The sequence below is a fragment of the Mytilus californianus genome, unplaced genomic scaffold (genome assembly GCF_021869535.1).
Source record: "Mytilus californianus isolate M0D057914Y unplaced genomic scaffold, xbMytCali1.0.p SCAF_7, whole genome shotgun sequence".
NCBI lineage: Eukaryota > Metazoa > Mollusca > Bivalvia > Mytilida > Mytilidae > Mytilus > Mytilus californianus.
The window spans coordinates 44920292-44944586 of record NW_026262723.1 but is presented as its reverse complement, the minus strand read 5'-3'; the positions used below and the strand labels follow the sequence as shown (position 1 = coordinate 44944586).

The 24295-nt window shown below is 32.5% G+C and overlaps 3 protein-coding genes across 3 annotated transcripts in view; 1 reads left to right on the top strand and 2 right to left on the bottom strand.

Annotated features, from left to right (window-relative positions):
* Positions 1-150: 150 nt before the first annotated feature.
* LOC127709147 (protein FAM241B-like) lies at positions 151-16944 on the bottom strand. The gene is made up of 3 exons (XM_052214512.1): positions 16727-16944; positions 4044-4165; positions 151-1876 (listed from the first exon to the last, which is right to left on the bottom strand). The coding sequence occupies exons 1-3, from the start codon at positions 16728-16730 to the stop codon at positions 1556-1558; spliced, it is 447 nt and encodes a 148-aa protein (XP_052070472.1). The 5' UTR covers positions 16731-16944; the 3' UTR covers positions 151-1555.
* LOC127709145 (uncharacterized) lies at positions 12521-13994 on the bottom strand. The gene is made up of 2 exons (XM_052214509.1): positions 13738-13994; positions 12521-13190 (listed from the first exon to the last, which is right to left on the bottom strand). Exons 1-2 carry the CDS (start codon positions 13820-13822, stop codon positions 12676-12678), a joined length of 600 nt encoding a protein of 199 aa, XP_052070469.1. The 5' UTR covers positions 13823-13994; the 3' UTR covers positions 12521-12675.
* Positions 16945-17044: 100 nt separating the features above from the next.
* Positions 17045-24295, top strand: part of LOC127709125 (annexin A7-like) — a 42490-nt gene continuing 35239 nt past the window's right edge. The window contains exons 1-2 of the mRNA XM_052214479.1: positions 17045-17101; positions 21741-21913. Coding sequence (XP_052070439.1) covers positions 21767-21913 — 147 coding nt within the window. The 5' untranslated portion in view covers positions 17045-17101; positions 21741-21766. The remainder of the gene's footprint in view (positions 17102-21740; positions 21914-24295) is intronic.

The window sequence follows — 24295 nt, the reverse complement described above, 5'->3', positions numbered from 1 at the left end:
CAACTGATTTTAATAGTTTGTTTTTATGTTGTGCTGTTTCACTACTGTCCAAGGTTAGGGGGAGTGTTGAATTATCAGATTATTTCTTGGAACTGGAATTTAAGATCTAGAAGTATACAAATAAACCATTTTGAGAAATGATGAAGTGGGTTGAAATGGTATCAAATTTTATTTACAGTTTATTGCACAATACAATGTAATACACAATTTACTTCACTTTCATTCAACTTTCTCTCCTAAAATATCTTTATGATGCAATACCATATATGCTATTTCTATTGAACAGTTTTTTTACAAGTGATATGTAAAAAAAAAATTGAAGTAAATTGATTAAATTGTGTAATAAAACAAGAATGTATCCATAGTACATGGATGCCCCACTTGCACTATCATTTTCTATGTTCAGTTGCTTGATTGTGTATGAGGATTATTCGTACCAACTTTTTTTAAAAACAAATCACTGATGATTACAAGGCTCTGAAAACATTCTGTTTTACTTCCTTGATGGTGAATATTAATCTGATAAAACCAGAGGATTCCTGAAAGTTCTTTACAATAGAAAGTAGAATGAATCATTTTCAGATCCTTGTAAGCAAAGCTTGGACACAGGATCTGAATTTAATCAGATTAGATATACAGTAAAAATGCCATTTTGATGGCCAAACCACAAAGTGGTTGGGGGCCATATAGTTTTACCCTTATACATCATTCCGCAATGAACTGTTATACAGATATTTTTTAGATTCCTTCACATATTCAGCTGATTTTTAGTATGCGAGTCTACTATGATGAGTTACAGATCAAGTTTACGTTTGGTTCCACTTCACTGATTTTTGCAGAAATTACGGGCTTTGGACTTTTAAAATTATGTGAAAATATCAGTTATACAGACTTTCATTTTTAAATTTACACTCTTAAAAATGGCTTGAAGCTTTTTTTGCAAGTGGGGCCATTAGTGTTGTTCTGACACATCTAGTTTCTCTTTAAAATTATGAAAATTTAATATAAATAAATTATGTAAAGAGGATTTTCCAAATGTTTTTTTTTAAATCTGCTTGTGTTTATCTTTTTAATTAAACAAGTTAAACATTTCTATCCTTTGGACAGACATTATGTAAGAAACCGAAATTTTGTGTAAATGTCAAAAATTTTGACCCCATTAATCTCTAACAGTACCACATGAAGGTATAATTTTATCACATATTTGGACTCACTAGGTGAGAAAAAGCTTGAATGCAAGTTTATGTAAAAAAAATCACTGTTGGATAAAAACAACATTGTATAATGTTAAGTTTGCAACACCCACTGATATTGTCTGAGATTGATTATAGTAGCTAAAACAGATTAACATCCAGTTTGAATATCTTGGCAGAAATCATCTCAATTACCTCAATCTTCTTGTCCTGTCAGACTTGCTGTGAAACTTATGATTATTTATGTTTATGAACTTCACACAAAGTGCTTGTACAGTATCAAATCTTTAACAATAACATGATCTTTGTAATAAATATATCTGCATAAAACACAATGAATTTATAATAAATTACTATAATTATTAACCAAGTCTATGACCACCACCTCCTTGATTTCCCCCTCCCATCCTCTGACCTGCCCCTCCTCCTCCTCCTTCCCCGCCTATACCACTCCATTGTGATACAAAAAATAACAATGCTGCAAATATAAGTCCAGGAAGGCCCATCAAAAGTCCAGCTAATACAAAAGCTACTATAACAATGGGCTCCACAACATAAGGTCCAACATTAAATCTAGGCAGTCCGTAGCCTAACAGTTTTTGATTAACCACAGTAAATACAGATACACTTTGTCCTCCAGCTTGACCTTGTTGGTAAGCATTATTGTCATGCTGAACAAACCCCTGGAAAGAAAAATCAATGAGATGAGTAAAATGGCAAAACAACATCTAGGATTATTTGTGTTTCTACAATTATCTATAGATTTTACATTTATTATGTTAATTATGAGGGCACGTAATTTCAGAAATTTTTGCATGTATTTATTATTGGGATTAGTGAGCAATGAACAAAAAAGCAAGATAAATTATTGCAATTTCAGGAAATGTTGCATTCAAATAATGCTATTAATTTTTTAAATGTGAGTTTTTTATTTTTGCAATATTATCCTTTCACAAAGTTCACAAAAATAAAAACATTGGAAGATTTTCTGAATGTACAGGAAAAAATATACTATATATATATATATATATATATATATATAGATAAATTAATTTGAACAACAGATAAGTGCATATTTAATTACTAAACTAAAGACATAGATTTTTATATTGGTTAAATCATATTCTGATGTTGCTGTCTCCTTGACATTTTCAACACATCTCCATTAAAAAAAAATAATAAAAGAATTTGGAAATTTAAAGTTTCTTTAATCATGGTATATAAACTGTCAAACTAAAAAGGTGGTTGTAAAAAAAACAGGATTTCTTCTAAATAGATAGAACATTTAAACAAACTTTTTCAGGATGTACAGCATGTAAGCAAAGTCATTTTTTTATTTCAATATTAACCCTTTCCCTTTCATACAAATTTTAAATATTTTGAACCTTTTTTCATTAAAATTTTTCAACTTTCCACCATGAAAGGAAGAGCATTTTGTAATTTCATATGTAGATTTTCTTTTTTTTTATTAAACTTTTAGCATGTTTAGTTTCCAGAATAATAAAAAAAAAACATTTGATGTCACATTTTACAAAAACATGTAAAAATAATACAAGGTAATGCAATGTCAAAACTTTTCTCTGTAATCAAGTCATGTGTTCTTGAAAATCATTGGTACTGATCAGACCTAAAATAAATACGCTTTATTTGATATTATACATGTAACTCCTGTTTCTATCTACTACCCAAAATTTTTACAAAACATTTTTTTTATTAAAATTTCCTTTGATTCATGTAATTTATTTTAATTCAAAGAATTTATCTGGAAAATTTTCTGCATTCCTTTAACCACTAATATAATAAATTACATGAGTTATTTTCAAAGTATAGCAAACTATATCTAATCATGTAAATAGTATATGAGCTTAAGATGCAATATGTAAGTAGACAACTTTTTTTTAAAATTATTTACCTTCATCATTGTGTACAAGTAATAATATTTTCTTAACTTGACTGTCAGACATCAAGTTTAAAATACATATACATTTCAAATTAGAATAACTTGCCTGTCTTGGCCTAACTGAAGTTGTCCCACCATATCAAGTATTACTCACATATCTTGGTCTTGTTAGAGTAGTCCCACTAGATGTAAGGATACCTCACCTATCTCGGTCTTCCTGAAGTAGTCTCACAAGATCAATGATTACAATCAACACCTGTGTCGGTATTACTGAAGTAGTCCAATTAGATAAAGGATTACTCACATGTCTTGGTCTTGTTAGAGTAGTTCCACTAGATGTAAGGATACCTCACCTGTCTTGGTCTTCATGAAGTAGTCTCACTAGATCAAGGATTACAATCAACACCAGTGTTGGTCTTACTGAAATAGTCCAATTAGATCTAGCATACATGTTAATCACCTGTCTTGGTCTTACTGAAGTTGTCCCACTAGGTCAAGGATTACAAAAATGCTTTCACCTGTTTTCGTCAAGATTGCTGAAGCAGTCCTTCTGGATCTAGGACACAATAATTCACCTGTCTAGGTCTTGCTGAAGAAGTCCCCCTAGTTCTAGGACACATTGATTCACCTGTCTATGTCTTGCTGAAGTAGTCCCACTAGTTCTAGGACACATTGAATTCACAAGTCTAGGTCTTGCTGAAGTAGTCCCACTGTTAGGATACATTTAACTCACCTGTCTAGGTCTTACTGAAGTAGTCCCACTTGATCTAGGACACATTAAACTCACCTGTCTAGGTCTTGCTGAAGGTAGTCCCATTAGATTTAGGACACATTTAACTCCCCTGTCTAGGTCTTGCTGAAGTAGTCCCATTAGATTTAGGACACATTTAACTCCCCTGTCTAGGTCTTGCTGAAGAAGTCCCACTAGATTTAGGACACATTTAACTCACCTGTCTAGGTCTTGCTGAAGTAGGCCTGCTAGATCTTGATGAACTCTGTTGTGCCCTTGGATCATCATCTGGTACTATGTCACCATTACTTAAAATTTTTACCATGACGTGTGTTGATTTATCTGAAATATGATACAGACATTGTAAAAAATCCTATAAAGAACCATTAATCATTATGAAGATATATGAACGAAATATTTGAACATGGATCAGTTAAAAAAAGAACATTTGCTGGAGCAACCAATATCTGTCATGTCTGTGAATCCAACCTCACAAACCATTGGCAGATCAGGAGACCAACTCTTGGGTTTGGAAGCCCATTTCTTTCTTCCCCTTTTAAAAATTTCAAAATTCCCATTTGCAACAAGAATTGAACTTGCAGTTGATGCAGTTTTGGAGCTAGCACAACAGCTACATTATATATGATAACTTATAATTCTACAATTTATTAAACCAACCATTAACTGCAATGAAGCAAACCTTATTATACGACCGCAAAAACATTTTGGGGGTCGTATATTGCTATCATGTCGTCGTCAGCGTATGAAGACATTTGACAGTTTGGTTTCCAGACAATAACTTTAGTTTAAATGTATCGATCTCTATGAAATTTGACCAAAAGGTTCAATACCACAAAAGGAAGGTTGGGATTGTTTTTGGCGTTGATGGTCTCAACCATTTAGGAATAAAGGGGCAAAAAAGGCCCAAAACAAGCATTTTTCTAGTTTCAGGACAATAACTTGTGTTTAAGTATTTTGATTGCTCTGAAATTGTACCACAATGTTCAATACCAGGAGTAGAAGATTGGGATTCATTTTGGGGGAAATTGCCCAAACCATTCAGGAATTAGGGGCCAAAAAAAGCATTTTTCTAGTTTTCAGACAATAACTTGTGTTTAAGTGTATGGATGTCTCTGAAATTGTACATCATTTTACAAATAGAAAATTACTTCAAATGTTATTCTTTAGAAGGGGATGGGGGGGGAGTAAAAAAGTAAAAAATAAAATTTTTTTTTTTGGGGGGGGGAGGGGGGGGGGGGGGCATTTTTTTTCCCCTCAAGATTTAAGAAATTGTCAATTTTCCAAAGAAAAAATTTGGGGTCACAATTTATTTTGCTAATTTTTTGTATATAGTCTGAAAACAGATTTACTAAGTATTGCGCAACAGCAGTGTATTGCACAACAGCAAGAAATCTGTCATATCCAGCTGCGCTCGGCGAAGAAGTTTATTTTCTTTAAATGGTATAAGGGTCGACTTTCCCATGGATAGAAACAAGTGCCTGTGACTATAATGGTAAAATAACCCAAACTGACCCTTATATCATTTAAAGAAAATAAACTGCTTCGCCGAGTGCAGCTGGATACGACCGCAGAGGTCCAACCCTGAACAGTTGGGGCAAAAATGGACACAATATTTCCACTTGATACAGGTCTGAATTTGGATTGTAATTAAATATTTGACACATAATAGGTTTCTGACACAGAATAACTGTAGTCAAAGAACTTAGAATTAGTTATATGATTTGAATTTATATTCAAATTTTTGCTTTTGTGCAAAATACTTTTGCAAAATAATAATATTTGAAGAATTTTTCTTTTTAATTTCTGAAATCTGAAATGAGAAAAAATTGACCCCCACAATTTCTTTTTACCCCCCCCCCCCCCCTTTTCCCCCCAAAAAATTCTTTCCCTCAAGATATGATCATAATCTCAATTCAAATTTCCAATGGAGTTTGCAACCATAATTACCCATTTAAATACATCATAAAAGTCTTAAAATAGAAAATGACATGCATAATCATGGCTAAAATTAATATTCCTTAATAGTAACTTCTAAAAATAAATTGACAGCTAATCATCTCAAGACAATACAACATTTCTTTATACATAATTTAAAAGCAGTGTAAGTGAGGTAATCAAAACGTTGTGTTTGGATTACCTCCCTTACACTGCTTTTAAATTGTCTTAAGTAATTGTCCTTTAACCAGGAAACCCTTGTTTTTCCCCCTTTTTTGCCCCTAATTCCTAAACTGTTTGAGCCATAACCCCCCAAAGCGAAATCTAACCATCCCTTTGTGGTATGGAAACTTGTGGTATAATTTCAGAGAGATCCATACACCGTTCCACAAGCTATTGTCTGGAAACTAGAAAAATGCTTATTTGGGCCCATTTTGGCCCATTTTTCCTAAACTGTTAGGACCATAACCCCCAAACTCAATTAATCCCAAGTTGGCAACCTTCCTTTCATGGTTATAAACCTTGTGTTTAAATTTCATAGATTTCTATTTAATTATACCAAAGTTATTGTCCAGAAACCAACTGTCTTCGGACGACGATGACAACGACGTGATACCAATATACGACCGCAAAAATTTTTGCGGTCGTATAAAAACTATCTACAACATGGCTGTTAAATTCTTTTAGGTTTCCTTTCCTATCAGGATTTTTCTAAAATATCATAAAGGAGAAAATATTTCCACTAAAACACCACTAACATGTATACAATTTTGTGCAAAAATATCACTAACATGACAAAAGGAGCATACGATTTCCTGCAAAGTTGTATATCAGATTGCTGAAAAGTATGACAACAAGTCATGCAAGTGAAACAAATACATAAAATATGAATATCCACTTTTAAAAAACCAATAACCTTCAGGTCTTATCAGGTAGCACCTGTCGCATATCACAGGAATGACTAGGTGCCACTTTGACTTGTACCCCTGGTGGGAGGGTAGCTGGCATTGGATTCCGGTAATAAAAAACCCATAAGCTCATGGCCATGTCAAGAGTTCCATACATTGTACTTACAATGTAGATTACATGACTCCCTTTTTCTATTCGGACATCTGAATTGTTTTTCTGATTGTTTAGCAGCTAATTAGAATAAACTGTTGACACAGAGATATGTCTCGCCTATTTGTTATTTTGATAATGCAAATGTTGAAATTAAATTAGCAATACTTTAACATGTAAGTTATGCAAATATTCAAAGTGAATGAACCATGACTGAAGGTAAAGGGCTAAACAATCTCCATGGAAATGAGATGTGCCAATGCTAATACAACTGCAAACCAAATACCATTGACTTTTCATAAGTTTTTCCCTTAGCTTTACACAAACCTAAACACAAACATAAACTTGTAAACTATGTAAAAGTTTCAAAGTCAATGAACCATAATAAGGGGGTGGGGTTACATAATCTCCATTGAAATGAAACTTGCAAATGCCAATACATTTGCATACTGAATATCATTGACTTAACATTAGTGGTTCATCTTAAAATGACCCCCTCTATCTTGTAAATGATGTTATAAAGGCGTGCATAATTGATGAACTTTTCCCAAAAATGTTGAATAAAAATAAAAAAGATATGTTCCTCTGACATACGAAGGATTTGCATAGTACTACATTTTGTACTATACAAATCCTTGTCCTTACCTCAAAAGAAAGAAAATAATGTTAGGTGCCGAAATGACTTTAATAACATTAATCTTCGAAAAATCCCTGAACACCGGAAAAATACCTACTGACTGGAAGCATGCCAACGTCTGCCCAGTATTCAAAAAGGGAGATAAACATAATCCTATCAACTACAGGCCTATATCCCTAACATGCATCCTATGTAAGATCATGGAGCACATATTAGCAAGTAACATCATGGCACATCTAGAAAATAACAACATTCTATACGATCTACAACATGGGTTTCGCTCCTCAAGATCTTGCGAAACCCAGTTAGTATCATTCATACAGGAACTGGCAAATTATAGCAATGATAACATTCAAACAGACGTAATTGTGATGGACTTTGCCAAAGCATTTGACAAAGTCCCTCACAAAAGACTACTCTATAAACTTAAACACTATGGTGTCGACAACAAAACATTGAAATGGATAGAAGACTTTCTCACACTTCGCACACAAACGGTATTACTGGAAGGCACAAAATCTGAACAAATACATGTCACATCAGGAGTACCGCAAGGAACGGTACTAGGTCCCATCCTATTCCTGGTGTACATAAACGACCTGAATGAATATATTAAACATGGCACTCTTAGACTTTTCGCAGATGACAGCATTATTTACAAAACCATAAAAAATAAACATGACTCAGAAAAATTACAAGAAGACCTAACAGCAGCAGCAAAGTGGGAAGAGGACTGGCTCATGTCCTTCCATCCGGACAAGTGTTCAGTCCTCCAAGTAACAACAAAGAAAACCCCTCTCCCATATGATTACATCTTACATGGGCACACTTTGCACCAAGAAACATCTACTAAATATCTTGGCTTAACAATACAAACTGATTTAAAATTTAACAAACACATAAATAACATCACAGCAAATGCAACTAAACAACTTAATTTTATCAAAAGAAACCTTAAAGTCAGCTCACAGTCAGTTAAAGAAAAGGCCTATATCTCACTTGTGAGACCAAAGCTAGAGTATGGTAGCTGCATCTGGGACCCACATACAAAATCACAATCAAAGCACGAAAGCGCTGTAAAGGCAGTTAATTACAGGTTGTGTGTATTTTAAGTCCAGTTATATCATTATCTTGCATAGTACAGTGTACTTATCAGAGGTGGCTTTCAGTATTTAAGATTTAGAGTTCTCTAATGATATTGAATAAGTTTTATGAATGTCATATTCTGAGCACTATATGAAGGCGATTGTTCTCACTAGTTTATGAACTAGTGCATTATGTCCAGTTTGTACCTTTTTTATCTATGTTTATAGTCAAATTAGTTATCAAAGGTACCAGGATTATAATTTAATACGCCAGACGTGTGTTTCGTCTACATAAGACTCATCAGTGACGTTCAGATCAAAATAGTAACAAAGCCAAACAAGTACAAAGTTGAAGAGCATTGAGGACCCAAAATTCCAAAAAGTTGTGCCAAATACGGCTAAGGTAATCTATTCCTTGGATAAGAAAATCCTTAGTTTTTTCATTGGCAATCATAACACATCTCCTTATTTATATAATGATCTATATTCAACGACCTCGGGTACAAAAAAAATGTATGTAACTAAACTATGATGGGAAACCTTTGACTTCTTTCTTTATATAAACTTTTGATTTGGTACCATAGAACTATGTAGAGTAAATGTACATTGCAACATGTCAACTCTTTCAACTCCAAGCAAAATTATATTTCCAAGCATAAAGTAATTTATGAATGAAATAAAATGCTCCGCTGGGGTGCAGCTTGATACGACCGCAGAGGTCGAACCCTGAACAGTTGGGGCAAGTGAATTTGGATTGTAATTAAATATTTGACACAGCATAGGTTTCTGACACAGAATGAAAGTGGTCTAAGATACTTAAAAAAATTTAATTTACCTATTCAAACCATATCATTATTATTTGCTTTTATATATAAATCAGAAATAACCAATTTAAAATGGAAAATTTTAAAGAAAAAAAAGGAAAAAGAATCCCCCCCCCAAATTTTTTGAACCCCCTTATGATTCATCACCCCAAAACTCAATCCCAGCCTTCCCTTTGTGGTATGGTACCTTGCAGTACAATTTCAGAGAGATCCATACACTTGAACACATGTTATTGTCTCGAAACTAGAAAAATGCTTGTTTTTTGGCCCCTTTTTGGTCCCAAATTCCTGAACGTTTAGGGCAATTACCCCCAAACTCAAACCCAGCTTTCCCTTTGTGATATGGAACCTTGTAGTACAATTTCATAAAGATCCATACACTTACACACAAGTTATTGCCATGAAACTAGAAAAATGCTTGTTTTTTGCCCCTTTTTGGCCCCTAATTCCTAAAATTTGGAGGCAATTACCCCCAAAATCAATCCCAGCATTCCCTTTGTGATATGGAACCATGTGATACAATGTCAGAGAGATCCATAGACTTACACACAAGTTATTGTCATGAAACTAGAAAAATGCTTGTTTTTTGCCCCTTTTTGGCCCCTAATTCCTAAAATTTGGAGGCAATTACCCCCAAAATCAATCCTAGCATTCCCTTTGTGGTATGGTACCTTGCAGTAAAATTTCAGAGAGATCCATACACTTGAACACAAGTTATTATCTGGAAACTAGAAAAATGCTTATTTTTGGCCCCTTATTCCTAAACTTTTTGGGCAATTACCCCCAAACTCAATTCCAGCTTTCCCTTTGTGATATGGAACCTTGTAGTACAATTTCATAAAGATCCATACACTTACACACAAGTTATTGCCATGAAACTAGAAAAATGCTTGTTTTTTGCCCCTTTTTCCTAAAATTTGGAGGCGATTACCCCCAAATTCAATCCCAGCATTCCCTTTGTGATATGGAACCTTGTGATACAATGTCAGAGAGATCCATAGACTTGCACACAAGTTATTGTCATGAAACTAGAAAAATGCTTGTTTTTGGCCCCTTTTTGGCCCCTAATTCCTAAAATTTGGAGGCAATTACCCCCAAAAATCAATCCCAGCATTCCCTTTGTGATATGGAACCTTGTGGTACAATGTCAGAGAGATCCATACACTTACACACAAGTTATGTCTGAAAGTTACAAAAATGCTTATTTTTGGCCCCTTTTTGGCCCCTAATTCCTTAACTGTTGGTACCATAACCCCCAAAATCAATCCCCACTTTCCTTTTGTGGTATTGAACCTTATTTTAAAATTTCATTGAGATCCATTCACTTAAACTAAAGTTAGAGTGCGAAAACTAATGTGTCTTCGGACGACGACGTCAACGTCATACCAATATACGACCACAAAAATTTTTTTGCGGTCGTTAAAAAAGGAGTTCTTAATTAAGAAATAAACTGATTGCTGAGCGCAGCTGGATACACCCGCAGAGGTACTACCCTGAACAGCTGGGGCAAAAATGGACACAATATTCAAGCTTGATACAGGTCTGAATTTGGATTGTAATTAAATATTTGACATATTATAGTTTCTGAATAAATGTAGTCAATGAACTTGAAATCGGTTATATGAATTGAATTTATATTCAATTAAAGATTTCTTGCTGTTGTGCAATACACTGTGCTGTTGTGCAATACTTAATAAATCTGTTGCCAGACTATAAACAAATAAAGTTCAATTTCTTCTCAATGTCATATTTGAAATTTATGAAAATCAATAGGGAGATTACATCAATAGCTATAAATAATTCACCAAAGTTTCATGTGAACTGCTTAAAGCATTTTTGAGTTGTTGTCCAAAAACTGGAAAATCCCCCCTTTTTTAATGAATAAAACCCCATAACTCAGAAATGTAAAATCTAAAATTTATAAAATTCTAAAGGGAGCTTACGGATTGATAATTTAGTCTTAGATGCAAGATTTTTTTATAAGTTGTTAGTGGCTTTGAACTAGCTGTCAGTAACTGCGAGTACTCTCAGATTTGTACTTAGTGTCTTTTTGTTGTTTGGATGTACAACTACCTGACCACGTCCACTTGTATTTGTATTTATCCATCTGATGAGTTTAGCCTCTTTCAACTGATTTTTATAGTTCTTTCTTATATTGTACTGTTACACCACTGTCCCAGGTTAGGGGGAGGGTTGGGATCCCGCTAACATGTTTAAGCCCGCCACATTCTGTATGTACATGTACAATGTATGTGCCTGTCCCAAGTCAGGAGCCTATAAAAGTGTAATTCAGTGGTTGTTGTTTGTTTAAGTGTTGCATATTTGTTATATTTGTTCATTTTTTTACATAAAATAGGCCGTTAGTTTTCTTGTTTGAATTGTTTTACATTGTCATTTCTGGGCCTTTTATAGCTGACTGTGCGGTATGGGCTTTGCTCATTGTTGAAGGCCGTACTGTGACCTATAGCTGTTAATTTCTGTGTCATTTGGTCTCTTGTGCATGTGTGGAGAGTTGTCTCATTGGCAATCATACCACATCTTCTTTTTTATATTTACATCAACAGATATAAAATATTCACCAAAGTCAAGGTGAGACAACAAAACTTAGTTGTAAGATCTCTGAAATTTTTTACAGGGTACGAGTTTTTCTCATTGTTGGAGATTGTACGGTGACAGTAACACCTGTAACTGCTTAAACCCATTTCTTATGCACTTTAGTTTGATAAACTCACTGAATATCATACCACATCTCCTTATTTTTATATGCATTACAATTTACATGTGCATGTAATTGTAAATATATATATATCAGAACAAAATTCATTGCGTCACTTTTATTTATGCATCCTTTGGCACAATACAAGTTCTAAAATTACACAACATAAAACAACTAAATGTTATTTCAGATGAAAGTTTTGTTTCAGTTCCATTCATAGGATTTATTAGAATTTTGTATGTTTTGCCAAGTCCAATAATTCGCTCTATAAGACATAGAGACATAGTTGACTAAACCACCAGGTGTCGAACATTCAAGAATTTTCAGTGTTTCTGTTTTTATTTGATGAAAAGGTTGCCTGAGCTCTAGGAGCTTTAGGTTTTATCACGGGATATTCTGTGCTGTCAATAATAATCCAAGTCGTAGGAAACTTTAATTTGAAGTTGGATGGTGAAAAATACCTGACTAAACCACTAGATGGCCAAGTGTTAGCCTCACACCTCTGTTTAGACATAAAAACAATCCATGTATACACAATATTCTTAACACTAGATTCAATCTAGAATCTAGACAGTTCAAAGTTGGTTGTATGATGCCTCAATTTCATCAAAGTCATAAAAAAACTGATTTTCAACTGACACCCTATCAATTTGAAAATATATGTATCTCAAACAATGTGCTGCTGGACCAAGTGTGGTCAAAACAAATAAAAATTTAGTATACAACTCTAAACCGGTATAAAAATGCATGGCTGTGTCACGTGTCTTCATTTCAAAATTCTCTGCTGAAAACATAGGCATTGATGGTGTTTGCGTAATTCCATCTGTGAAGCTCAACATTAGCTCGGCAGTTGGTGGTGGACAGTCATAAATCCATTCTGCAGTATGAATGACTTCTTCAGGAAAACCAACTTTACAATCAAAACTTTCCTCTAGATTTCTACTACAATATTCATCAAGTTTAGTTCTTTTGTTTTCACAGGAAACTGCCCTGATTTTTCTTTTTGCGGACGATTCAGTCTCTTGCTTGGTCCAGGAAAATAGGCTGGGAATTGCAGTAGACTTAAGTCTCTGTATGGTGGGTTTGTGCCCTGAAATTATAATTAAATGAACTTCCATTAGCAATGTATACTTTGTACTACCTGGCGAAATATTAACTAGATTTATTCATTACAATCTGGATAAAACTATGTTTGCCTGATTCAATGTATGTTATGTAAATCCAAAGGACAAACAATGAAAGACTTATGCAACAAACGTACATTGTTTGTACCTAAATAACTTTAATATAGATGAGAGCATGTCATTGTTTTGTTCCTGTTAACATTGTCATTGATATTTTTCAAGAAAGTCTATGAGGCATAGCTTATGCATTCCTGTCATTACTACATTAGCATAATTACTGCTAAAATAATTCTCAGTATGATATACCTCTTGTAAGAAATCATTATAATTGTAGCAATCACCAAAAAATCTTAAACAGATCACATTGAATCGTAATCCAAAAAATTATGACGTCTTGAATTACCCACCCCCTTTTATTCTTAAACGATAATTGCGGTTGTAAACAGACTTTGGTTTATTCGCATGGCGATTACATATATAACTATATATTTCACAAAGAAAATAGAGTTTTACCATGAATAGTTTCCTGCACGTAGTCTTTTTCAGTAAAATGTGCCTTGCAAACAACAGCTGATTGAGATGGACTCCACGATATCATCGTGTTCTCGTCCAATCTGCGTATGGGTCATGGCGTTGATCCAACTTCTCCTTCTTTTTAAGTCATTTGGAAATGCATGTCCTCCTCTTAAATGACATCCAGGTACACAACAACAAGTACTTGGCATCGTTAATTAAAAATGTAACTGAAATAGTTGCACAATGCAGAAACCGGAAGTAGAGGAACAGGATCCGCTACCACGGCGCCACCTATTCAGGAACGATAATTTGCTACTTTATATAACTGCGAAAATAACGTTAGACGGGTTCACGTGCATAAACAGAAATGCGCTTAAAATTGTATAATATAATTCATGTTCAGTCGACCTTTAATTATTATATCAACGACTGAAATGATTTATAAACATCTAGATTGCAGATAACACTCGAAATTAACCCGAGCTCTTTCCACACGGAATTCAAATAATTCTAGTTTGTCAATCGGTTGACTGCTTATAATGCAAAATACTAATATATCAAAAGTTTTTAAAACTAACAAAACACAATGATCGTTTCTCTATTTCCCAATGTAAATGAAATGAAACAAAAAACATTTTATATCGCAATAAGAAGAGGAGAGAATTCAACATTTCCGGATCTACTTGGAGTCTAATGACCCCCCACGTAGATAAGTTGGATATCGCGGAAGGAAGGATTAACTCGGCAACTAGAAAGGCATTAAAGCACTGCCTTTAAAAATCACAAATAGAAATGGTCCAAAGACGTGCAGCCAGGTATACATGCAATCTATACCATAACACCAGCTCTGTGACAAACATGCTTAACCATCTCAACTGGCCAACACTTGAACTTAGAAGAATAAGAACAAGACTTATATTTTTCTTCAAAATCATACACCACCAAGTAACAATATACCCCACAAACTTGTTAATACCATCAGACAGTTGCACAAGACAATACACTCATAGTCACTCATTCAGGCACATACAGGCAAAAAAAGACTCATACAAATTTTCATTCTATCCAAGGACAATCATCCAATGGAACCTTTTACCAGTTACTGCTGTCCAATGCACCACAGTTGCGGAGCGTCTTTTTACCACAGAACACCACAGAATACCACAGAACACCACAGAATACCACAGAACACTCAAAATGTACCACAGAACTACACAAATTACAACAAAACTACTGAAATATGCCACTGAACAGTAAAATTACTTTATAAATAGCAAATCTGATAATTCCGATTTATATTTCTTTAATTCGGGTTACACCCATGACATGATAATTGACCACCAGTTACACCAATGACATGATGATTGACTGTTGACTGGATGAGATAAAAATGATCATAACTTTTTTGTTATTTGCCATATTTTGTTTACATTTGGAGACCTTTGAGACACTAAACTAATGTATTGTAATAATGAAAATCTAAAATAAACATTTAAAAAAATAGTTTTTAGCAACAAAAAAATTACTGTACGGTTTTCTCAATCGCTGATCAATATACGCTTTGAATATATTGAACTGATCGATAAAAAGTGTTGATAACTCTTTTGTTTTACAATATTTTTTCGTGAAATTAAGAAAGAGCTAATATTTCTCATATGTAAGTATTTATTCTGTGAAATTAATAAACCTATAAGACAATAATTTTAATTTCCAACTAAAATGATGGTGAACATCGGTTCACATTTTAATCTTGAATTTTTATTATCATAAAAATTTTATTCTTGAAATGACTTGACAATAATTAGATCATTTCAACATTCTATTTAATATAATATATATCATTAATAATTGAATATTTACAGATTCTAGCTGCCACCTGATTATATAAGATAATTCAATTAAATGTATTTGATGTCTCAGGTGTAATAATTTAAATGACATGTTAATTGGTGATTACCACAAGTGTCAAAATTGGTTAATCTACATTTTGTAATTAAATTTCGGTACTTTAATTGTGTCGGTGAACTTGCTATGGTCAACATTAATTTTGGACTAAAAAATATAGAATATATATGTAAATGCTCAGTTCAACGATTTCTAAATGCATACAAAATTTGGTAAAAATCCCAAATATTGTTAAATGATTGGAGAAGATACACACACAACATAAGATTCCAAAAACAGTCATCGAGCTTGAACTTTTAATTGAAAATTAAAAAGACACACTTATAATATGTTATAAGTCAACTCAAATATTACTGTCCTACAACAACTTTAGATATCTTTTTGAAGTTTTATATATAACTCTATAAATGGAGAAAACTTTGATGTAGATATAAGAAGATGTGGTATGAGTGCCAATGAGACAACTCTCCATCCAAGTCAAAATTTATAAAAGTAAACCATTATAGGTCACACATTCGCCAATTGTTTGAACAACTCTAGATATCAGCTTAACAAATTACTTCATGTGTCTAAAAATTTTCAAAAATGAATTAAAATTACAAAAAAGATTAAAATGTATTTAAAATATAAATGTCACAAATATAAATATATTATAGTTTTAATAGCTTGGGGTTTTCGGTATGATCCCAATTTATATTGGCCATTCAGTTGGGGGCGTAGCGTTAATGAGTTGACCCTAAATAGAAAAATTAAATTTTATTTGAATAATGAATGTCAAATTATAAAAAGAATTAACAATAACACGATAATAATGTCTGAAGTATTATTATTTCGAAGTTCTGTGGTAAATTTTGGGTGTTCTGTGGTGTTCTTTGGTAAAAAGACGCTCCCCCACAGTTGAAGCCTTCAGAGAACAGATTCCTACATCTGTTCTCAACCAATACTACACCATGTAATTGTAACACCTTGTAAATAGTTTTATCTTATATGTACAGTGTCAGTGAAAATCAAAAACAAGTTATTATTTCTTTATTTAAATTTTGATGTAAATATATATTCATTATTTGTAAATTCTACCCACGCATGCACGGCACATAGTCATCAATATTATGATGGAGTGCGGAAACTGAAAGAAGAAGAAGATCTGTAGCCTGTAGTGTACATGTATCTGTGTATTAGGTGCCGAATCGACCAGGTGACGATTTGGCTTGTACCGGTATTCAACGCTCAAATTATGTAACTAGACTGAAAGTGCCTTATCCACATGAACTGTTGGTCAAGTCTTGTTAGTGTAGTAAGCTTTTAGCTCATTTACTTTTATCTATTAATTAAAATGTATCATTAACCTGCTGATTTTCAACCACGTACATATAAACACCGGAAGTTTACATAGGAGTAGGGTTTTTCCCTTCTATGTTAGAGAGCGATTTCCGGGTTACACATTCTTACTTATTTGGTTTGTTTAATTGTCTTATCTAATCCACCCAGTTCCACAGTTTAAATCACTTGTTGTGGAGATGTCTATTGTTACTCTTTTTTCCATGCATGTCAATCAATGCAATGCACTACAACCCGAGGGGAACATCTCAAACATTTTTATACGCCTTCTTATATATATGACATACAATGTATGATATATCAAGTGGGTCTCATTGGGGTTTAAGCGTGACGCGGGATTGCCGATTTTTTGTAAGCGTGACACGTGAAAGTCAAATTATTGTGCCGTGAAAACAGGAAATGAAGTCTAGCGGGACACGGGAAATTACAAAAAATTGAGAATTGCTTACGTACATAGTGTAAGCGGGATACGGGAATCTGACAAAACAGTAAGCGGAATCCGGGATCAGAACCCCCCAATGAGACCCCCTATCAAGGATAATGTATAGTAAGACTTCTTACTATTCAAATCCTTGTATATATAAGTCAATAAGATGTTTTGCACATTCTGTCAGGGGTATAATTTACTCGTACGAAGACCAACAACTGCCAGAAATTCGATATTTTTCTCTAATACATTTTATCAGGAACACTTTGGGGAATTAATTTTTCTTTTATGTTTTAACATAAAAAGGGTACCTAAAAGTCACTTTTAGCCCAAAGCCTAGGCATAGAACCAGATTACAACTAAAAAAGTTTTACTTCTATGCATATTTTTGCGGGAATTTATGTAGGTATGATGCCAATAACCAGTCACTTTTGAATCTTGCCATCAAATGAGAGAATTTTACATTTAAACAGGACATTCATGATTTTCCTTTGTGGCTTTAGACATTTTCTATTAATGTGACGTCAAAATTTTATGGGAACCTTTGTGGTGTTCAGAAATGACGGACAAATAGCGATAAGGTGTATTCTGACCATTAATTTTGGAAGGTCTCCTTCCTGCTCTGAAAGTTTACTGTATGTCATTTGAAATCAACCACTTACATTTTATCGAAAGACATACAGTCAGGGGTACTACTTGTACAAGTCATTTTCATTTACTTGAAGGAGTAAATATTAATATACTTATATAAGTAAAATTGTAAGATACTTATACAAGTGTATTTTATTTACTTATTATTTTAATCATGTTAATGGCTTTTTTATGTCCCTTAGACATTCAAATTTTTTTACTTATACAAGTAAAAAAGTCATACTATCTTCTTTTCTTGAATTTCTCAGAACTTCTTTGCTCTAATAGAATTTTTAATTGTCTGTCCTTTGCAGATGTCTTTACTATTTATTGAAGTGTAATTTCATGGACAATGAACATGATGAAAATCTCATTGTCATTTGTCTGTTATCTTCAAAATACTGCTCATTTACAAGCCTCCAAGGGGCAATTTTTGAAGGCCTTGCGCAATTACTTAAGATCTTTGGCAATTAGTTTCTCTGTTGAATTACTGAGATGAAACATTGAACTCTAATAAAAAATTATGAGCTTACCAGAGAAAAATTGTGTAAGGCATGTTTTTACATCCCAAAACTTGAGAATTTTAGGGATTGTAAAAAAAAATTACTTATACACGTAAATATTTTGAGATAATTAAGGGGAGCTTATTCAAATTTTATAAGAAAATATGAATATAACAAATTTACTTCTATAACATGTATAAGTATATTATTACTTACTCCTTCAAGTAAATAAATATAACTTGTACAAATAATACCCCTGACTGACATATAAACATGATAAACTTTAAATTTGAAATTTATAAATCTTTTAAAATTCTTTCATGTGTCTTTTGAAAGAAATTAAATATTTCAAAGCAAGGTTAGATATTGCTTTGTCTCAAAACGGTAAGTTTTCCAAAATCAAGTTTGTCATGAAGTGAAGATGGCATGTGGGCACATGAGTATCTTCCCACAGCATGTTCAATTTTACAGAAAACTGCATTTCCATATCTTAGTAGGATCAAACAAAACAGTTTTTACAAATGAGCTAAAAGTATTTGTGTGAAGATATCAGCAGTCTGTTGTTTGTACCCAAGGCTTCTATTATTGAATAAAATGACAGGGGATGGTAACTGGTCTCTGACCAGTGCAGGTAGGAAATATTCCCCATCAGGGAAATTTTCTGAAACATTTGTATTTTACTGTTGTTTCCAGTTGCTAGTCCAGTCCTTAAAAATGACCAAAATACTGAGCGCAAAATGTATTTGACCCTTATTTAATTACTGGGTCTTAGCTCACAAATAATTTAAAGTTTTAAGATAGATTGATCCATATAGACTATTAGTTAAGAAAAAACTTTGAGCTTCGGATCATGATATGTAATTTAGAAATTATTATATCATTTTTAATTAGTAAAACGAGGAGTAATTGTAAATGTGTTAATGCTGAGCTAGTATACATTATTGTTTAGAGGGTTAGTTGAAGCTTACCTCCGGGTGTGGGATTTTCTGATAGTGTTGAAGACCCATTGGTGACCTCGGGTCAGGTTATTGTCTCTTTGATCGACGCATACTTCATTTCCGTTCTCAATTTTAACATACATGTACATATTCTTCCTGTTTTTCTCTCAGTTTAATATTTATATAATTGAAGATAATTTCATAAATAAGAATTGCTGAACTTTTTGTTTCCGTTCTCTTACTTTAGTTAACCTCAACCAAATGTTATGAAACTTACACACAATGCTTATTACCACATAATACAGATCAAGTTTGAATTTTGGTGGTGTCACTTTCACTGTTCTAGAGTTATGCCCCTTTCCAAAGGGAAAAATTGCTGAATTCTCTTAACTTAAGTTTGCCTCAACCAAATGTTATGAAACTTATACTCAATACTTATTGCCACAAAACTCAGATCAAGTACAAATTTTGGTAGAGTCACTTTTACCGTTCTTCAGTTATGTCTCTTTATAACTTTATATGATATGAAAGCGGGGCCATCACCTGTGTCCCATGGACATACATTGTATGGACACATTCCTCATTTAATTTATCAAACCTTGATTTAATTTTATGAGACTTGAACAGAAGATTTTTATAATTTATTTAAAGACATCATCCAGATCTAGATCAAAATTTGGAAAATAAATGTGTTAATTTTTCCGTATTTAACTGATAAATGGACTTTGATTTTTATGCAGTTTACATTTAGCATATTTAGATACAGTCTCAAGTTAAAGGTTTCGGACATTAAAACGTTGTCAAACCTTCATAGAATTATATGAAACTTGGTTGTAGATGCTTGTCATGATAAAAAGACAGTATCCAATCTAGCAAAACTTCGAATATATTTTTTTTCCAGTTTAAAATTTCCATATTATTCTTATAAATATAAATTAGACTTAGTTTTTACAGAAATAAAATATGACTTGAGTAATGTCTATGTCCTGTAGCTTTAACCTTGTTGACAACCAACCACAAAATATTTTTACAAACAGAAAGTTCTGTGAATTATTATTTTTTTTTCCAAATTCACTTTGTCAAAAGATAATTGTTTATTTATAAAATCTCTGGCTAATAGCTAAGAATATATGAAGCAGTCCAGGAATTTCTATGCATGATAAATCATATGTATATATCAGGTCACCATATGAACTTTTGTATCCAACTAACAAAATCATGAAAATTGTGGGATAATTATTTTTGTGAAAAATTATTTAATAGAAACTAAGATATATATACTCATGATACTGTTGTAGGCTCTGCATTTGTGTTCAGGTGTATGAACTGAATTCTATAGATTTATAGGTTTCATAACGAGAGAGAATGGGATATCCCTTTATATCAACTTGAGTCATTTATTTTCAATATAATAATAAACAAGCCTTGTGCGATTTTATTATTACTATTTAAATTATTTAACGAGAGTTGATATCAAACAATATCCAATTCTCAAGAGTAGTTAAATCTATTTCTCTTATGGTAAACATTCTTATTGTGTTAATTTAAAAATATGTGAATAGTTGATTTAGTCTTTTGCACTGTCACACCAGTATCATGTCATATATCATTTTTCAGTGTTAAACTTTAACATCAGACATCAGAATGTAATAAAATTTAAAAAAAAGATATTCACATGAAAAGTGTGATTGTTCTGTATATTTTTGAAGAAATCACATATCTTCGTTGTCTTAATCTTTGAAAGTCATCAATGACCTGACAAATAGACAATGGAAATGTCTCAATATGGTCTTAAGATGCTGGATAAGCCAGTTAAATTAACACATTTTTCATATCACTTTTTTGTATCACATTCTTAGAAGTGTGACATGAAAAATATCTTTTCATGCAAAAAATAGATAAACAGGCCACAACCTTAAGAGAATTGGAAGTTTGAAGCAATGTTATGATTTCTTAGAAATGGACCACAAAATAAGATCAAGTGATAAGTGACAGTCCAGATATCGATCTGTTTCATTTGTTTAACTTCTGAAGTCTTTTTACCATGAATTTCTAAAGTTTGCGATAAGTAATTAACTAGATCAAAGCTGCAAATAATTCTGGTTTTGAGTGTGTTATTTATGAAAGTCAATTTTACTGAAATATGAAATTTATATATATGCAGAAAAACACAAGTGACAAATAATTTTATATTAGAGATGATTATTATGATTGAAATACATAAAAGAACCAAACATTCAAATGTTTCATATTTTACAGATATCAAGGTAGACAGATAGATAACAATGGGAAAACATAAAAAACACCATCATGGGCACAAATCAAGTTCAAGTAGTAGTTCAAGTTCATCTAGCTCTGATGATGAAAGTTATAAACATCTTCCAAAAGATCAGAGGAAAATGATGAAAAAGCAGAGAAAGATGATGAAAAAGGTATAAGAAAATTAGCAAAAAATGTAGTATATGTAGTTTGTTTATGTTTCAGTGTTTCAATGTTGGTGTATATATATGTATCTGTGAGATACAATAAAAAGGGCCTTCAAATGTACTTTGAGAAAATATTTTTATAATGCTTAAAAAGGTTGTTTCTTTTAAAACTCTCAGATAAAAATGTTTGTTTTAGTATTTTCAAGTTAACTGGAATTTGACCTGTGTTAAGCCCATTTTTTAGCTCACCTTTCCTTGAAAAAGAAATGTGAGCTTTTGCCATCACTTGGTGTCCGTCGTCCGTCCGGTTTAAACTATTTCAAAGATCGTCTCCTCTAAAACTACTACACCAATTCCAACCAAACTTAAGCTGAATGATCCTTAGGGTATCTAGAATAAAGTTTGTGTTTTATTTTGTGTTTCGTCAAAAAACATAGCCGCCATGGCTAGAAATAGAACATAGGGGTAAAATGCAGTTTTTTGTTTATATCTCAAAAAACAAATAGCATTTAGAGCAAATCTGACTTGGGTAGAAATGTTCATTAGGTCAAGTTCTATCAGCCCTGAAATTTTTAGATGAATCTAACAACCCATTGTTGGGTGGCTGCCACTAAATTGGTAATTTTAAGGAAAAATGTTCAGCAAAGTAAGATCTACAAATAAGTTTTATGACCAAAATTGTCAATTGACCCCTTAAGGAGTTATTTTCCTTTAAAGACAATTTTTCACAATTTGTTCTAGTTTGCTTACTTTAAAAAATCTTCTCCTTTGAAACTGCTGACTCAATTTCAGCCAAACTTGGGCTGATTGAGTTTCAGAGTATCTAGTATAAATTTTGTATTTTATTTCCTTATACGTCAAGAGACATAACCACTATGCTAAAATGGAACATAGGGGTAAATTGCAATTTTTTGCTTTTGAAGAAAATATGACAGATACAAAGAACATTTAAATGTCATTTTTAAGCCACTCATTAATATATATTGAAAAGCAAAAATAATCATTGATGAAAGATTTAAGCAAAAAATTAAAGGTGAGCTATTCGGGCTCTTGAAAGCCTCTTGTTTGTTGTTGAAAGCACTTCTGCATAGACAAAATAAACTTTCGTCTGATTATGTACATATGCATCTATGTACAATATATATGCTTGACTATTTTTAGAACAAAATTAAACTTCATCATGGAGTATTGGCTCCAGTAAGTATGGAAATTGCCTGAAAACATGTTTGACGATTACCGGTATAAGCTTTATTATAAATTTCCTCTATATGTTTTCTTTGTTTTTATCAGATTTACATCTCAGTAAAGGTTTAAATAATCTTTCATCTTTACTCTGGCAATGAAAGCTCACTGTGACTTTGAGATGAAGAACAGCAATAAAAGTGCTGTTCCTTTGCTTTTTAGTGTTTTTTGCTGTGCATGTACTGATTTTGTGTCATGGATGAATACCCCATATCCTTTGTTTTTCTATTAAGGTAAAAGTACATGTACAATTGTAACTTAAAATTCATTATTCTTAAACATTTGTTTTTTATTTACTTCACACTTTACATAAAATTATAAAAATTCTATATATTATATACATATACATAACATGTATGTATGATCTACAATATATGCAACTCATGAATACAGTAAAATTTAAAATCAAATTACATAAAAAAAAAAAACACCAAGGACATGTATATAAGTAGGAATAAAGAAATAAAACAAAGTTAACGAAAGCAATAAAAAAACTAAAACTTTAACACTAAATTATTTTATTAAACCAGTAGGTGATAAACATTGATTGGAAACAAGTTCTGTGTCAAAAATTTTGAAAAAGTAGGCAGTGCTTAAATGTTTAATTGAATGGTTACGAGCATGCTAGAAAAATGAAAAAGATTGATTATTTTATCGTAAGAAAAAGCTTACATATGGAATTAAAAATATCTGAAATTATCTAAGAACTTTGTTTTGAAAACATATATACATACAGTTTTCTAAATGCACTACTAAAAGGGCTACTGCTATTGACTAATTAGCTGTTATCTGTTTTTCTTAAAATTAATGTTGTTGATAACTGTTATTATAAAAAAAAGTGACCCCTGTTAACTGTTTTTTGATTTTTGAATTCAATGTTTTCTGTTTTTTTCATTTAGGATCATTTTAATTGCTGTTATCGGTTATCAGTATTTTAAATTTATTGTTATCTGTTTTGAGCAAAATAAAAAATTGTTGACCTGTTAATGGACCCCCTCTTGCTCCCCTCCCCAACAACAATAGTCAACAAAACTTAATATTGTGCAACAACAACCCCATCAAAAACCTAGGGTCAACTGGGGTGTTCAAGAATGATAAGCATATCCTGATCCACTAGTGTCACCTGTTAACAAATTACACTGTAAT